General features: G+C 34.2%; 1 protein-coding gene and 1 long non-coding RNA gene across 3 annotated transcripts in view; both read left to right on the top strand.

Moving 5' to 3' along the window:
- Positions 1-18,374, top strand: part of LOC149677190 (uncharacterized) — a 271,284-nt gene that overhangs the window by 900 nt on the left and 252,010 nt on the right. The gene's annotated exons all lie outside the window — the stretch shown is intronic.
- LOC149677201 (protein FAM43A) lies at positions 18-5,235 on the top strand. Its single transcript, XM_089838231.1, has one exon. The coding sequence runs from the start codon at positions 1,051-1,053 to the stop codon at positions 1,999-2,001; it is 951 nt and encodes a 316-aa protein (XP_089694357.1). The 5' UTR covers positions 18-1,050; the 3' UTR covers positions 2,002-5,235.

The following is an 18,374-nucleotide window of genomic DNA, read 5'->3' as shown; positions in this document are numbered from 1 at the left end:
CCAAGTTCTTTGTAATCGGGCCAATAACAAATTCGGTAGTGTATACACTTTTCAAAAGATTGGAGTTTTTCCTCCCTATCGTGGTGGCTTTTGCAACCCTTTTTTTTTAATTTAACCCGCACACAATATAAAAGGGGTCCCATTAGCAATCTGTCTCTGATATGAAAAGCAAGTCAGTCTAGTTCCCCGTCCCCCTCTGGTTCCTCTTTATCTTGAAGACGTTATGGAAAAAGACCGCGTAAATGTCCCCCTTTGAGCCTCAACTGCCTTTCACATCCCTGGAAATATAATAATACAAAGTCAGACCCCTGGCCAGACTCATTTCCCATCAGTCTCCCGCGATTGTATAAGCCCTATTTTTCTAAAAAAAATATATATAAGGACCCTTTTCCACGTATTGCCTCAGGTAAAATTGTTCCTAGAAGTTGGTTGTGGAGATATCTTTCCATAGGGAAGCCAACAAGTTTAATAATATACGTATTTGGCCGCCAGGTGAAGCTCGCGCTGGAAAAAGAATTATCCAATAGACCAATCAAATCGCGTTTTACTTTCCCCGCGCTTTTCTACCACCCCGCTCCAAAACCTAGACTTCTAGAGAGAGCTAGAAGCCTAGAACAGTCAGGTAAAAACGCCAAAGTCGCCAACAGGTAATACTATTGAGTTCGTACTGCGAGAGTTTAGACGTGTGTCGAATATTCTCCGTGTTTTGATTTAACTATAATAATTTATACGCGTTTTTGCGGTTTAATTTGAGTTGAAGATATTTGATTTAAACTCCAATAACTTTCTACAAAGTTTAATTTAATAACGCTTGAGTTTATCGCGATTCCTGATTAAATTCGAATATGGTCCAGTTGAAAATAGTTCTTGAACCACCTGGTGCTTAGAATTCTCTAAAAGTTTACGGAGGTAAATCCGTCGCCCCTTCTCTTAAGAAGGAAGGTAAACGTACTTTTCTTTTAGCGCTACAGCGCGCCATAAACTCAAATACTTTTAAAATAAAAAGTTCCAATCGCGTTTGTGTCGGTGAAGAAGTATATTTTTCCAAACATGTCAGTGCCATTTTCGTTCTCAAATTCGACGGTACGTTCAAAACTTAACAAATTTTGGAATAAGCGTTCGGTAACAATTACGGAATACGATCCAACATACAAAGTTATATATCTCGGAAATGTCATAACTCCTTGGGCTAAAGGAGAAGGAGTTTGCGACAAACCCTTAGCCACGTTATGGAAAAACTATTGTTCCAACGTCAAACACGAAATGGTTATGAAAGTGACCATCACAAACTCGGGTTTAAAAGCCGTGACCAAGGAACACGGATTAACGGAGTATTGGGCGAATCGGGTGACCTATTGTATGGCCCATCCTCAGTACCCACGTCTATTTTGCTGGATATACCGACACGAGGGACGCAAAATGAAACAGGAGCTGAGATGTCACGCCGTATTATGCTCGAAAGAGGATAAAGCCAGACAGATGGCCGTATTATTGAACGCCAGAGTTACTGCCGCCCTACAAGAGTTCCGTAGAGAAAAACTAAGTCGTCAAAAGGCTAGATTATCCTTAGCCAATTCCTGTTACGAACATCCCAGTCTACCTCGACGAAAATTGTTATTAAGTACCGGGACCATCAACTTTAGACCACCGTTGGAACGCTCGAAATCCGCGCCGAAGTTAACGGTCATCGAAGAAATTGAAGAAGTGGCCGAAGAAATTTTCGACGAGGATTATTACGATTACGAGGACTTGATGACCGGTTCCGTCGCGTCGGAACAAGAAAGTTCAAATTCGGACTTGACACCCGATGACGTGGATTCGTTAAGCGATCACTACATTGCCGGCACGGAAAGTGACTATTTAGACTCTGATTCAGTCGAGGATATGCCCAATCCGCGTAGGATGAGGCATTTAAACTCCATAGATGAATCCATTGATGAAGAGGATAATGTTTCGGACGAATCTGGATATTCGGAAGAAAAAGAGTTCTCTAGGATGTAGTGGGACTAATTAACTTTAATGGTTAATTATAGAAGAAGAAGGAGGAAAAACACTAATGGTATATTTAGGAAAACTTCCTATGACCTCGCCCTTTCTCTCTAATCTTATCTTATTTGTAAATATTTAGTTTCTTTCCCCCACTCAATAAGGTCGAACCTGCCCCCCCCCAATATGATAAAATGTTCAAATTAGTTATAGCCCAATATTGAATCGCCGCTGATTTTCCCCGAATCCAAATTTCAAACAAAGAAACGAATGAATTAATAATTTATTTTTAGGAAGGGGTTATCAAAACGTAATACGAATTTACTGTGATTTTATTTACCTTGTTAGGTTTTTGAGTTCGAAATTCAATTTATATTTAATTAAAAATAAAGTTCTAATTGCGGTTTCTGTTAGGTTAGATCGTTAACCCTAAAATTAATTTCACTTTGCTTTTTAACTGAGTTCATTGTTTTGAAACTAGGTGGTTTTTTTACTGTTTGCTCAAATTATTTTAGATGTTTTAATCAAATTTATTAAACAATGAATTAAAATTATTAATACATTCAAAATTTAGACTGAAAAAAATCTTATAAAACCTTTCGAAACTTAACTTGCAAAATTACGAACCTCAATTTAATAAATTCAGCTCAAAAATCTCTTCCCCCCCCCCCTAACTAAGGCACTATTAAAATCAATATCTAACCCACTTCCACCCCCATACCCCAAAAAAATAAAACTATATAATTTCAAAATTATAGTTTTTAATGTAAATAATACTTCCAATTACCTTTTAAGTCAAGATAAAATATACAAAATAATAACTTCCCAAACCCCCAAATAAAGTCTGTTACGAAATTCCATTTTCCAACTTATCCAACTTCGTTTGAAAATAATATATCCAGTAACGACTTTCTTTTCAAACTTGGAATAATATAATCACCCTTAAAACCAAAGATATATAATTAAAAAAATAAAGGACCATAGACAAAAATGTCCTCCATGTGTATGTGTGGTGTCTGTATAAATTCAAACATCGGTTTTTATTATTTCTAAATATTAAAAGAAACATTTAACGTTAAAACTTTGCTTCTAGCAAATCTGGACTGATTTTTCTTATAGCTACGAACAGCATACATAATATATATATATATATATAACCGTAATGGTACCATTACCTATAGTACCGCCGATTTAAAAACAGGCCTTTTGCTATGCGCCATTAGAAGTTTTTTTCTTTAAAACTAAGATGTCGTAGCTCGATTAATTCCTGGCCCAAAGCTATCTTTATAAAATTCCCGAATTTCTAATTCTATAGGTCTGGTTTTTTTTACAGTATATAAGGTATATATTGTAGTGGTGACTTTGCAATAGTTTGTTGTAGTGTAACTAACGATAAAGTTCCAAAATCGTTTTTATACTTCTTTATTAGAGCATAGAGATAAATGTTTGATAGGAAATCAGTCATTGTGAAGTCATGATTAATTATTATCGGATTTTATCGACTGATATTGGTTGATTTTAATTTAATTGTCATACATGTGATACTGCAGTTTTTTTCTTTGCTAGTCAAGGCTAGTTTTTTTATTATTCAAAATTTATTGCGAGTATGATATGTTTACAGGGTTGTTTTTAACGTTTTAGTTGAATTTCTTGAGGCTCCTTTGGTTTTAATAATTGTAATTATTTTTTCCTTATTTTTATGAGTAGATTTTCCTTACTGCTATAACATTTTCATCTGTAGATATTACCAATTTTATTCTAAGCGCTGTTTTACCTCATTTCTGCCAGAGGTTTCACCTCATATCTAGTAGCAATATCACCTCACGTCTATCAATAATTTTCACTGAGAAATTTCACCTCATTTCTATTGCAATTTCACCTCATTTCTACATCTACTATAGCAATTTCGCCTCATTTCTACATCTACTATAGCAATTTCGCCTCATTTCTACATCTACTATAGCAATTTTGCCTCATTTCTACATCTACTATAGCAATTTCACCTCATTTCTACATCTACTATAGCAATTTTACCTCAATCCTATCCCCCAAAAATCTTTTGATTACAAAATTCAATCAAACATAATTTTTCTAAAAATTACTACACTACGACTACGCCAAAAACAACCCTTGAATCTAAATACTTCAAATGAAAAATTGTATGATTTTTTAATTAGGTATCTACATGACATTTAAAATAATTAAATCAATACCATTGCTTGCCAAGAATTAAATTAGCAATAGTTTTTAGGAACCGGTTTTTCTATTAAAAAAAATAAGAAAAAATTAAATCTAGTGAGGCAATGCAATATATGTCGCGTTTTAATTAAGAAAACGGTTCTATAAGACCTTCTGAAATAACGACAAAAAGAGACTCGTTTAATTATTAATAAATTGAAATGATTGCTTTGGCCCACGTCTATATTATTATAAATTGATCCAATTTTTAAATAACCCAAAAGTCCCAAATCGAGCTACGTATTCTAGATCACACACTTTTTTGAACACGAAAAAAGTGATTTATCCGCTTTAAAATAAATCTAATTATAATTAACTTTTAGATAGAAACAGTTTTTAACAATCATAAAACTTATTTCTTACTACATGAGATCATACCTTTTCCTTGTCCCAAGGTTGTCCCCTATTTAAGTTCTTTCACCATATAGGTTATATTAATTTCTAACATCTATATCCCAATGCTGCTCTAGGTGTTCTGAAAAACAACCTAGACCCAGATTTCTAGCTAGTTTTTCTTCGCATTATTACGGTATTATCTTTAAAATCCAAAATTTTCGCTGTCAAAAAACTCAAAAATCTAGTTTTCGCCCGTTTTTTTTAACTTCTTTTTCCCCACTGTACCAAATAATTTTAAAATAAAGAAATAGGTAGGTAGGTGTAAAGGGTATCTAAAATTATTAATTATATTTAATGTAATTAATTATAACTGGCCCCACCTCTTCCTTAAAAAACAGGACCTATACTAAATGTTTATTTAAATCTCCCAAAATATTGCTCAAAAAAATCAAATGAAATGAAATAAAATATATAAAGACTTTGTATAAAATTATTGTTTTTTTTTTTAATTTCTTTTTGGGGGTAAAGTATGTAATTACCTATAATGGTCTTTATTTAATAATTTCGCACCTTTTTATTGACTTTGACCGTTTTGTATAAATTTATATAGAGTTGTATATTATGTTCGGTGTGTTTTGTCAATGATATATAAAAAATATTAGAATTTCTCTGTGATATTTTCGTTTTTTAATTTATTCATATTATTTCATACAATAACACGTGTTTTCTCTATGAATTTTGCGTGGTGCTGTATATGTGCAAGTTGACGTTTGTCATAAGAACATTACATTACGTGACAGGCTTAAATTTTTAATCTACACGTACAGTATTACATACAGTCTGCGGCGAATTAAATTGTGGCGGGGTTTTTTGTTTACCATAGTGTAGGCCTAGGAACATTCTAGAAGTGCAGTAGTTGAAGTGATGTAATTGCGCTCTGAAAGTACACGGGGAAATTTTTATAAACCGCAGCAGCTGTTGTCAAATTGTCTCACTTTAAACGCGTATAAGGGTTGGTTATTTGGTAGACGCTAAGTTGAAAGTACAATGCGACCTGTCATACATTGTTGTAATAGTGGGACTTATAAGCTGGTATTTTAAAATAAAATACGTAAGGTTATGAAGGATTAAAATAAATAAGGTTTTAATTGAGCGGGTGAAAAATTCCAGCGTACTAAACGTTTTTACTTCCTTTTGGGTTAAATAAACCGAAACACCTGTATATTTAAGGTCAAAGTTCATAATAACCCCAAATTCGTGATACTCTTAGCTGAATTTCCAGTCTAACAATTTCTACTAACTTTCTTTGATTCTGTTATAACTTCGTTATCATGTACCACCTTTCCCGATCCCAATAACTCGCTCTTTCATCATTATATTAAAAGAACAAAGTATGGTATAAGCGTGGGATCCCCAAATCTCATAGTTTTATTTGCTTTCTTCTTCAAACCGCTTAATTTTCTTTATGGTCGACGCGCCATTTTATTCTTTCTTTTTTCCTTATGACGTTTATTCTTTCCCGCCCTTTTCGACACGTGTTTTAGCGGAATTAAAGAATTTGGCGCCTTTTTTAAATAGTCGGTTATTATAGGTGTACGCCCACGGCCAATGTACTCACTATAGTTGGGAGTTTTGTGATTTCTACCTACTACTTGATACTCGCTTGTTGATGGGAAGTCCCTGATTTCTATATCAGGATTGCCTGAAGAAATCAGATTTTTCTGGCGACCCAAGGTGACAAGGTCTCTCCTCCTATAGTTTTGCTCTTTCCTTACCCGTCACGTTTCCCCGGTTACCCGGCCGGGTAAAACGGATTGAAAGGGGAAATTGCAATTTTGATTATTTTGAGGAGAGTTTTTTTTATTTATTTTTGCCTTTTTGCGTACGTTAATTTCCGTTAGGTTATTCCGCGCTTTTTGGACTTTTGGTTTGTCTAATAATAGATGGCCTTTTAACACAATTCACGATCCCCGCGTCCCCGGGCAAAAGTTGACCTTTCTATAGACGCTATGGTAGGGTGCTTCGGATAATTTAATTCGAAACGAGAGAGAAAATGGAAATGTTTTTTCGTAAATTAAATTTGTTAAATTATTTTGAGTGTTTATTTCTTCTTAAGTTTTGCAAAGTCCTGAATATAGATGGTTGCAAAAATCCTACTAGTTTATAGGTTTAATTTGAACATGATTTTAACAAAATTATCCTAATCGGACGCACATTGACGTCATATTAAAATATCTCAAACAATACATATCGATATCTTTAATTCATTATCTCTTCGAGATAAAATAGACAATGAAACGGTTTATCGAACCTAATAATTAATTTTTTTTCCTTTTGCTTTTTTATATGAGAAAAATTAAGAATTTAATAATTACTTTTAAGTTCTTTAAGTTCTAATATATTAATCGCTTCCTGCGCTTTAATTTTTAAAAAGACGGAAGAGGGCACAAACAAGACAGGGGCAAAACGCGAGGCATCTTCTAGAAAAAATAAATTAATTTTCTTTTCCGTTTGAAGAAGTAGAAAGTTTATCACCTAGGTGGGCCCCCGAATTTCCCTTTCAGATAAAATATAGCCGCGTTTTGTTATTTATAAACAATACCCGTGAAGGTAGACAAATGTTTTTTATATTTCTTTAATCATACTTCTTAGCCTTGTCTTCATTACATCAATTTCGGTGTTTAATTTTAAAGAATCGCAACTAGTACACGAGAAGGTATGGAGGTTACGTATTTAAAGCGTAGAAATACGTTTAATTGTATTGCATTTATTTCGGTAGACAGAAATCGTTAAAAAGGCTGTTCAAAGATCTTCATTGATGCGTAAACAATGCATTCGAAAGTCTGACTTCTTTTTATACGCGTCAACGATTTCTTTACTTAAATACGTTCGAATTGAAACGGGTAATGAAGTAAAAGCGCTCGTGTCTGGTTATATTTTAATACTGACAGACTTCTACCTTTATTAATCATTTACTATCGAATAGATCGAAATCTTTTATTTTTTATTTGCCCCTCTGTGACTTCCGATTTGGTTTTTATATTCTCTTTTTAATAAGAAGGCCTCAAAAAGAAGGCTGATACCGAGTTGTACTAAGTCTCTTTAAAGCTAGACTGTAAGAAACAAAAGTTGATTAATATGAGACGTTTCTTATAGTGTTGAAATTTGTGGGAATATAAGAAATTTTTCAATTTTGGCGCGAAATCTGCACGTGTTTTCCAAATTCTCAATTTCAATTTAGGCCTAACACGTGCAAGTTCTTGTTAAGTCGGTAATCTCTTATAGGGTTGAAATTTCACTAGAATTGCACGTGTATCTCGAGACTTAACAAAATCCTTCAATTTTGGCGCGAGAAAAATCTGCACGTGCTTTCTCAATTTTCAATTTCAAGTTAGGCCTAACACGTGCAAGTTCTCGGAAAGTCTGTAATGGGGTAAACGCTAGCTAAATTTGAAAAGGTAATTTTTCTAGGAAAAATAACCGACGATAACTTCAGGTTCATACGCTTCTGTCTGTACCTTAGTTTATTCAATGATTATTTAGTCTCAAGCGTGGTGGCAAGTGTAGGGGAAAGAAATAAGATTTCGATTTTTCTTATTCGGATTTTCGTTTGTTCTCTCTTAGTTACGGGTCACCTACGATAATTTTTACGTTGAAAACTTGAAATGTGTTGAATTTAATTTGATTAGGTATTATAGTACACGAGGGATCGATCTTCATTGTTTAAATTAGGTCCAACCTTTGCAGGTTTTTTTGTTTTTATGACGTGATCTAAATTATAATACATTGTTTCGCAAGAAGATACTTGTTAATTAAGATGAACCCAACTTATATAATTGAAGTTTTATTTCTTTGATAAGGGATATTTATTGGATTTGTGGTTTTTGGGAATGTTATTGCGATTTCAAATAAATAATGTTGAATTAGATCAAGGTTGGGTGTATGGATTTATTGAAATGGGTCAGTTATAGCGGCGGTATTGCTTGTATTTATTATTTATGTTTTGTACAGTACAGGCTTGAAATTATGGTTGGAGTTTTATTATATAGGGGTGTTTATTTATGTTTTGTACGGGTTTAAAATTATGTTTAAAATTAAATTATTTTTTACGAGGAATTATGATGATTTAAAATCTTATATTTGAAATTTGATTTATTTAATTTATCAGAAACACCCTGTATAAAATTATTTGCCCAGCCATATTTTTCAATTTTAGGAAAATGTATTCTATTGTTATTTTAGAAACTTCAAAAACTGAAATTTCCAAAAAAATTTCCTTCACAAACATAAAAGTAGAAACCAAAATTCTACCGCTACATTTATCCCCAGTTCTTATTATTATATATACATTTTTTTTTTGTTACAAATTGAAATGTTTCGGAAATGACATAACATCATTTTCATTTTCCAAACGGAAACTCTGCGGTTTTATTTTTGGGGAAAAGAAACGCCGCTCTAAAATTTCAATCATAACAGGTATTATCTATTGTTAGAATATACAAAAAAAATTATTATTTCCCCTTGCTGCATCCTTCATTATTTCCGATTATTTTCGTAAAATCTTTTTTCGGTAAATACTGGTCGATCTAGAAAAGGGAATTTTACTAAATCATTATACACGGGCTAATATATCCGGAAACTACCGGTTATCCGTATTAATTTTTAATCCAATGATGTTATATATTCTGAGCCAATTAATTCTTGAGCCGGTTTAATGACTGACTATAAGTAGCCCTTATAACGCCTCTTTATCTTTCGAATTAAGATTTTGGCACGTACTTTTAGGTATATAGTCTATGTCCCACGAAAACTCGACGTCTCTGACGCGGAGAGTTCAATCATTTTCCTATTATATCTTTTAATAGGTTTGCATTTTAGCGAATATTAAAATCGTTATTTATAGATCATTAGTTAAATTATATTATAAATATCTTGTTAGTGAAAATATATTCATGGGAGTATGAAAGTGCATGCGGATTAATTTTCGAATTAACGTTTAGTGAAATAGGCAATAGGGATGCTGTACTTGGTTGGTTTTCGATGCCATTTGAGTTTATACAGGGTTCATAAAAACCTGGAAGTTTTTGGATGTCTCATGAGTTTATACAGGGTTCATACAAATCTGGAAAACAGGGAAAAAGCCCCCCCCCCCACAAAAAAGGGGAATTTACCCCACGATTGGGGTAAATATATTTTTTCCCAACTCTTTTCCCCAAAATGAAACTAAGAATTGTAGGCCCTTTTTCCCATAAGTACGAAAACATCTGGATGTCATTGTCTTGTTTGCTGTATCTAGTTCTTCTATATCACTTCACTCTCTCTTTAATCTAAGGGTTGAGGTCACGGGGTCAGTATCCATTCCAAGATACTGTAGGTGAGCGCTAGCGGTCGGTTATTTTTAGGAGGTTTTTGGCGTCAGTTTTTTTCTTTGAAGAAAATTGTGTCTTGATCCTGGAGCTATCTGTCTCTTAGGCTACAAACTGAGCTCCTTGGAAAATGGCTTCACGTATTCGCAATCAATATTGCAGACGTTCCCAGAAAAAAAGTCTATAGCTTTCTATAGCAACTTTTTAGCCACATCGTATATATACGATGAGGCTATTAGTTTGTCCCGCGAGCCTGTGGTGGTGATGGTGGTCGTCGTGGTAGTAGTTTTTCGCGATTCGGAATGTGGTCAGAGTTACCCAAAGAAATGGTTATGTCAGAGCTAACCGAAGAAATGGTTATTTTATGCCTTTGGCAGTATAAAATTTTTCGTTCGTCATTGAAGGGAGGGAGAGTGAACGTGAGAGAATTGTGGTGAGGTGATATTTCTCGTTCGTGTATTTTAAAAGGATGGGGATTATAATAGCATGTTTAAGCATTGCATTTAATTGTACAGGTAAGGTTAAGCTTTGTAAATTGTGGTTTACGTTTCCTCGATATATTTAAAGCTAGAGAGAGGGAGGATTTTAGTATTGCCTTAATTTAAATGTAAGGTTTAATACTCCCTTTAAAATTCCGGTCACCCGTCGACAATAAGGGTTTCACGCAATAAATCATCCCGCTCCCCGATTTTAAAATTCAAAGAAATCGAGGGGAATTTTTAAGAAGCAAAAGCAAGTAAATACCGACGTTATATATAGAATGGTGTTTATTATTAGAATTTACGTGTATTTCTCCTCAAATCGAGAAGAATTTTAAAAGAAAGTCCGAGCGGGCGAGAGTTCTAGAAGCGCGCTTTGGAAATGTTTTAGTTTCTTCTTAGCTACAAGGTATCGATGGGACTAATAGTTTTACCTGAGTAGTATTGGTAGTAGTAGTGGTAGTAGTAGTAGTATTAGTAATTTAGTAACGGGCGTTGGTGATATTTGATTCTCTTTGCCAAGCAGTCATTGAAAAATTATTCCCTCTGACCGGTATATTAGGGGATATTTCACTAGAAGTATATTTATTGTAGTAGGGATAGCGAGAGTACGTAAACGATGTGGCTTAATTATGGGCAGACCATCTTGTTTTGAAACATTGGGGCTGTTTTCGAGATATGTTAAGGAGAGTTGTGGCGGGTTTAGGTGTTCTTCTCTTTCCCAGGAGTTTAGAAGAAAGAACAGTGCAGGGTTTTAGGAACGTAAAAAATTGTCTGTACTTAAAAGTAACCTATTGCTTAGAGTCATTTCACTGTCTGCATGCCATAGATAAGAGGCCTTAACTTCTTTAGTCTTAATGGAAAGAACCTCTCTGTAATTTTTCTTTCTGTTATTAGAAAGAGCCTATAAGATAATTAATATTTCAAATTAAAACTATTCAATTATCTACAATATTGCGGCCATGTTTGCTACCTCTTTGGTTCTATGGGTAAATAGCATGGATGACGTCACACTAAGGCTTCTGAGATAGTTAGCTCTATTCCGTTTTTAATTGGGCCTGTTGCAGTCAAAATATGTCAATCGCAATCAACCAGTCATATCTGGTGATGGGTTTATCCCTTTAATACCTATTGAAATAGTTATGTATCTCGACATAACGTTGTCACGTTGTTTCGATAACCAATGCCAAAAACTTGGTAATCTATTGAAAAAAATTGACAAGATCCGACAGCCGTTTCCTTTCTCATTGTAAAATTAGAAAAATAGAAAAAAACCCAAACCTTAGATAAATAAATGTAAACGGCGAATCCATAACGTATCAATAATGATAAGAAATAATTCTTACCTATTTATGCCTGTATTTTTTTTATAATTCTCCAACCGAAATCGAATTAAATTAATTAAACTTTCTAGTTTATTATCCCTTTAACAATTATACCCGAGTCATAATCATTAATTAATGACCTTGAACTCAGGCAGTGTACTAGAGGCGACACTAGTTTAATCAATGTTAATATATTCCCAATCTGTATCTCTCAACTCTATCTGAATCTGAAGTCATAGATTATTCAAAATTATTTTCTGGGTACATTGTTCCCAGATAGTACCATTGAGATAGCACTCATCTTTTTACTTGGGTATTTGAAGGTTCAATTTAAAACTGCACCGAGAGCAAATATGGTACGCTTACGTTTCGAATAGGTTTAAATAAAGCTAGATTCCCATTAAAACTTTAGTAAGGATTTACTCTGTGTTGCGAATTTATCACGTGTTTTGGGTGTTGAGATAGGCTTTTAGGGTCGAGGCCCGATTTCACCATAGGTGGTCTCTTCTACCATCTACACAATCTTATTTAGTATTCAATTTTATTTTAACCCCCTAAAGCCATATTTTAGGCGGGTAAACTTCTTAAAAAGAAGAGTGTTGTAAGCCCCCTGTAAAGCGAAGAGGCCATTTTTTCGTTAGGCTTAATCGTAATCTTCTACCAAATGGATTGATTGGTCAGACATAACAATCTCTACTGGTTTTTTCGATTTTCAAACCCCTATGAGGACAACTGTTGATATTATATCTAGTTTTGGTTAAAGGACATTCCAATTATTGTTCTAAATTTGTCATATAAATTTTATCTGCAGGGGTTGTCATGTTTTACGTTGCGTTTAATCTTTGCGAAGTCATGATTTACGTAGCCTTTAATCTTTGCGCAATTTTTTTAATTTATCTTTTTCAATTATAATGATATTTAAATAAATTCATTGTGAAGGTTAAATTGAGCATTTCAAGGGTTATTTTAATGAATTTTATGGTTATTTAATTTTCAGCCTGGCGTATTTACAGGAAAATATGAATTTTAAATTTTTTTTTAATAAATTATAGTTGAAAATATATATTTATTAAAAAAGAAAACACGCTTTTCGTAAACATATTTATATATAAAATGTAATATAAGATAAAATTCACTTTAAAAGTTAAAACTTGCTATAAAATTTAATGAGGCTCTAAATACCAAACGGTATATTTTATAGGTAGTCAAAAAAAAGTAGATTAATTATGAACTGAATATTGTATACATTTTGATTCCAAATTGTTCTGAACAACGTATAGTGTGATGAAACTGAAAAACCCTTTTGTTTATCGTGGTCAACTTTTGTTCACCCGGCCCTGATCTACCCTCCCCTTGAATGCCCCACACTCTAGGCCTAGAACAATTCTTATAATATTAAGTCAAACATTAACCACGAACCTATTGATAAAAGAATTCGTAACTTTTATTTATTTTTTATTTTTCATTTTAAAACTTTATTATTGTTATCATCATTATTTTTTTCGTTTTCATAATTTTTGCTTTTTTCACTTCTATAACAAAGAAAGGCGCGAGTTTTTAATATTTTTTATTTTTCAAAGAAATTAAATTTTCCCGTTTTTCTTTGAAATTCCTTTTAAAAGAATCGAGTTTACAAAGTTTACATCGAAAAAAAAAATAATAATAAAAGAAATATACAGCGAGTTTGTTTTTATTCCAAGAAAACGGAAAGTTTCTTTCGGTTTATTTCATAAATATCTCTATGACTTCTTCCGTCTGACCAGCGCGTGGTCCAAATATCGTTATTTTATGCGCCCGAACATCTGTTTGTTGTTGTCGACTCGAGCAGTTGGTCAGAATGGTTGTATATATATATAGGCCTATATCTAGGACTTCATACTCATAGTATTATTTTTTGGAAACATCTGCTTGGTTTCCATATCCTTAAAGAGAAGCTGAAACTAAATTAAATTTACTTATCACTCCTGACAGACATACTCCTTGCCCATACCCCATACATCCATTTTGTAATTCAAAATTTAACAACATATTTGACTCTATAGGATGCAACGATGCATCGGCCAAGAATCGGCTTCGGCCACTTGGCCGAATAATCGAATCGGCCGATTTTTTTCGGCCGACTCTTTTTGGTTAGATCTAATCTTTTGAGCTAGTATAAAGGAACTAACAAGTTTGCCATTTAACAAATTACGTAATTTAACCAAATTCTCCGTCAGCCCCCCCTTTCAAAAACGTTACCAGTACCAGTTGCTCTCTAAGAGCGTGGCGCACATGCGCAATCGGCGCAACCGAGAGAAAAAAATCAGAGAAGTTTGTTTACGTTATTACAAAGCTACGGTAACAACGCTGAATGCTGATCTCTCTAGTCTAGTGTGAGCCTCTAACCGTATTTTCGGGTTTACCCTTTTTGAATTTCCTTCTCAACGGATCACGTGACGTCTTACTCCTAGGCTGTGCGCCGAGGTAGGTGCGCGGGAGAGCCATGGTGGCCGGCCGTTATGGTTCGCCTTCCCCTTCTATCTTTGACTCTCCTTTCGATTTGTGCGCACTGCTACTTCCCACCAAAGAGAATATACCAAGAGGAGTGGTAACTTTGTAAATAGGGACCGGGACTGATTTTGAGAAACAAGTTCCGGTTGTTCACGTGACCGTGTCGTCTACTTAAAAATTACCTTTTGTACGTCACCACCAAAAATAAGCAGCCGACATAATTTAACCAATAAAAGGCGTCGCGGCTTAGCCACTAAACAAAAACCGGATCTAGTTACTCCAAAACCGTGGCCGGGCTTTTCAAAAGCCCTGTGGAAGGATAGACTTTTTGCTCCTCTTGGTATATTCTCTTTGTTGAATTTGTTCCCACCCGTTCCACAAACAATGTCGCTCTATCACAGTCTGGATTTTATTATTGTCAGCTATCCCTCTAATGTGTTTGGTGTCATTGTCTCTAGCGTGTATTCCTGCAGTCCCTTGTTTACTTAAAGTAATAATACTTGAAGTCTTGAATGCTACTTCTTGTTTTTAAAGGATGAGAAAGGAAAGGGGTTTTTTTAGGAAATGAAACTTAAATCTCACGCTTAAAATTATTTTTTCCTATCCGGAATGCAAAGAAAGAACTAATCAAAAACAAGTTGTAGCAAAAAGAATGGACAAAATGTGTGTTGAACTAAATGAAGTAGTATCTCGGAAACAAAACCAGATAGATTATTGTCCTTAGAATTTTTTGACAAGTAGCACTCCTATTCTAATGCCTAAAACGTATAACCTTGAGGCTTCGGCCGATTAATCGGCCGAAGCCGATTTTTTAGAGACCGATGCATCGAATCGGCCGATTCCCAAAAATTACGAATCGTTGCATCCATTCTATACAAAGTTTTTGGGCTAGGTGTATTGATACCATTTAGACCAGGAGACCAGGCTCTTTAAGGGTTCATACAAACCTGGAAAACTCAAGTTACCTATATTTGTCCATATACTCCTTGCCCATACGCCATCCATTTTGTAATTCAAAATTTAACAACATCTTTGACTCTATACAAAGTTTTCGGGCTATGAGGATTAATACCATTTACACCAGGAGCCCAGGCTCCTTAAGGGTTCATAAAAACCTGGAAAACTCAAGTTTCAACCACCTGCATCGTTGATACACCGATAAAAATCGCTTTTTCCACTTTTTAAAAAAAACTTCAATGAAATCGTAGGACTACGCCTGAGTGACTTTTACAACTTCACCCGCGTCTCTGTTGTCAATATAAGAATATAATAACCAACCTTATGCTTGGTTGTACTGCACCCCCCTATCCCTTTCCCTACATAACAAGGTAGATAATTTTCTGCTGACGAGGCTCGACTCCAGTTAGCTTTATTTCTGTATATCGCGTAATGATTTCTTATATTCTTTTTGGGAGTGGCCCCAGGTAATCTCTTATTATTATTTTTTCCTGTTTTTTTAATAATAATAAGATCTGATTTTGAGAAGCAACCGCTCGCTGTAGCTACCTTTTTATAGGTTACCAAGGTTTTTAAGGCACGCTTGCTTGTCTGTATTATCACGCCGTAGAACAATGCAATCTTTATTGTTTTAAAAGGGGGATTGTTAACACGGAAGTTATATTATACTGTTATTGACGATTTCAAGCAATTTGCTTCAAGTGTTTTTGTAATGGGTTGGCCGGGGTTGGCTACGGTAATGGCAGCGTGTAGTATATCTACATAGAAACGTATGCGGTTAAATTGAACCTACTGCCACTAATGGGTATTGAAATTTAGAGTCACGTGATATTTTGAACCTATTTTATTCATAGATAAAAATTTATAAATCACAAACCAAAAAAAATATTTCAATATTTTGATAAAAGATACGCATATTTAAATTTATTCTTTATTTCCTGGTTTATGGGAAATAATTAAATTGAATAACAGTTGAAATAGTGTTTATTTAACGGTCTTACACCGTTAATAATTAAATTATTGACACCTTTTTATACCTAAAATAATTGGGAGTCAAATTGAAATATTTGGTAATTTTTTAGAAAAAAATTATTTAAAATTTTAAACTCCCAACAATAAACTTCGTTAGTTCATTAACCCCGCGCTTTGTTAACAATAACCTTAAATTACAGATTAACGGGAAGTTAATAGTTTTAGTTTTAACCTCGATTTCAAGTGAATATACACTACTAGCTAGCCACTCAACACCACACCTTAGGTTTGATCGAGTTTTTTTTGGTCAGCGGTAATTTTTATTTGGGTGGTGTTAAGTTTTGGGATAGGCCGAAGCCGTTATCTTTTGTTGTTACGTTTCATTAGTAAACAATATACACTTTGAGGGAATAAGTACTTCCTACTCATTAAGTATTTTGACCCCTGAGCTTTAATTTTATCACTTTACATTCCAAACCGTCACTACAATTTTTTTTGCCGCGTCAATAAACTAAATAATAAACAACAATAAACATTCGATATAAAAATATTTTGATCACTCCATTTAACAAATATAACGAGATGATTTTTCTATTTCTATATATATGTAGGTCTTTATGTAAATATTATATTTCGTTCTCGTTTACATCGCGTCGTCATGGCAACCGATTTAAAATTGGGGCCAATGTCTAGCATGCACGAGAGTTATTTGTAATGGTTTTCATATTTCGTCCAGACAGCATATGTTCATAAAGATATGTTTTATAAGTTTGTCACTGGTTAATGAGAGCTTGTGATGCCTGGTTAGGCGCTGTCAAAGGCTTAGTACAGACTAAATAGGAAGATGGTAGTCCTGCAAAATTAAAGGAATAGCGACGTGATTTAAAAATTATCTCAAATCTAAAGAAAACCTTACTTTTTTGAGAGTTTAAACTCTTATGATTCCAAAAATATGCTTGAATAATATTTAATTATGAGGGAAAACACAGAAAAAAAACTTTGAAAACTTGAAATTTGGGGGACAAAGGCAAATTTGCGGAGAAGATTTGTGGCGGGTTTTTCACCTTGCTACGTCATTCACGGCATCTCGCGGAAAAGCCAAGCGCGAGACTCCCGAGTTTACTAATGCGGCGCGCGCGCGAATCTGAATAAATTAGGCTTAACACTTAGGCTGAGACACTTATAGGCGTCACGTGCCAAGCGCGCGCGCCCGAGACTCCCGAGTCTACTAATGCTGCGCGCGCGCGAGCAAAGAAAATATAGAACTATCGTCTGCGCGCGAATCTGAATAAATTAGGCTTAACGCTGCGCGGCGACACTAACAGGCGCGTCACGTGAGCGACATCTAGAATGAAAATTTCTCCTTACTACGTCATCAAACGAAAGAAAATCTCAACTAGGCCTTTTCCAAACACAAAACTTTGATTGCAATTTAATAAATTTCTACGAAACCAAATACAAAAGTAAACATATCATAATAAACTAGATTTTTCAAGGATTTTTTTCGCATTTTAAGTTTGTGGGTGACGAAAATTATGTCACTAACACTTTAACCATCGAGTGTAACCAATCAATTCTCGCTTGTCGTTCTAATTGAACTAGCTCGAGCTGTAAGTCTCTCAGTAGCATTACGATCTTGTATAGGTATTGTCATACTTATGGAACATATCACTTATAAACTTATGCAGACAGGTAAATAGTTTTCTCCTTCAACCGTCTGTGTATTTTACCGTTTTATCCCGGACTTGTCGACTCTAGAGAGAGAAAGAGATCTCATTGGCCCATATAAAAAACCCAACCGACAATTTTTTCACCACGAAATCGTATTGGTGTCACAGGCAGGGTTCACGTCAATCGATTAACTGCCGCAGTTTCATTTAATCTCGAAAAATAGCCATTATAATCATACCTTGATTAATACTGCCAAAAAATAAAAAGCGCCCAAAAAAGAAATTATTTTTTTTCTTTCTATTTTAGGTGATAAGGATCTAGCACGAAATGCTTGTTTTACATAATTTATATCTCTATTATTAGCATATTTTAAAATTGACCTAGCGCTAGATCATTTTCGTGAATCAAGAAAAGTTAGGAATTTTTTGCTTTTTCTTTGGGATGATTTTATTGCAATTACGTTGCAAGTTCTTAAATAAATAAAATTTGGGATTTTTTGTTTTTAGAAATTGTGTAGGCATGTTTTGGGCACCATTTTATACGATTTACTAATG

Source organism: Phalangium opilio, unplaced genomic scaffold, assembly GCF_054372755.1.
Source record: "Phalangium opilio isolate 3A_F unplaced genomic scaffold, DU_Popi_V2 ptg000045l_1, whole genome shotgun sequence".
Taxonomy (NCBI): domain Eukaryota; kingdom Metazoa; phylum Arthropoda; class Arachnida; order Opiliones; family Phalangiidae; genus Phalangium; species Phalangium opilio.
This window is presented reverse-complemented; position numbering and strand designations above follow the sequence as displayed.

What these genes read in the sequence shown, in the direction of transcription:
- LOC149677201 (XM_089838231.1), top strand. Translation starts at nt 1,051, where the DNA reads ATGTCAGTGCCATTTTCGTTCTCAAATTCGACGGTACGTTCAAAACTT.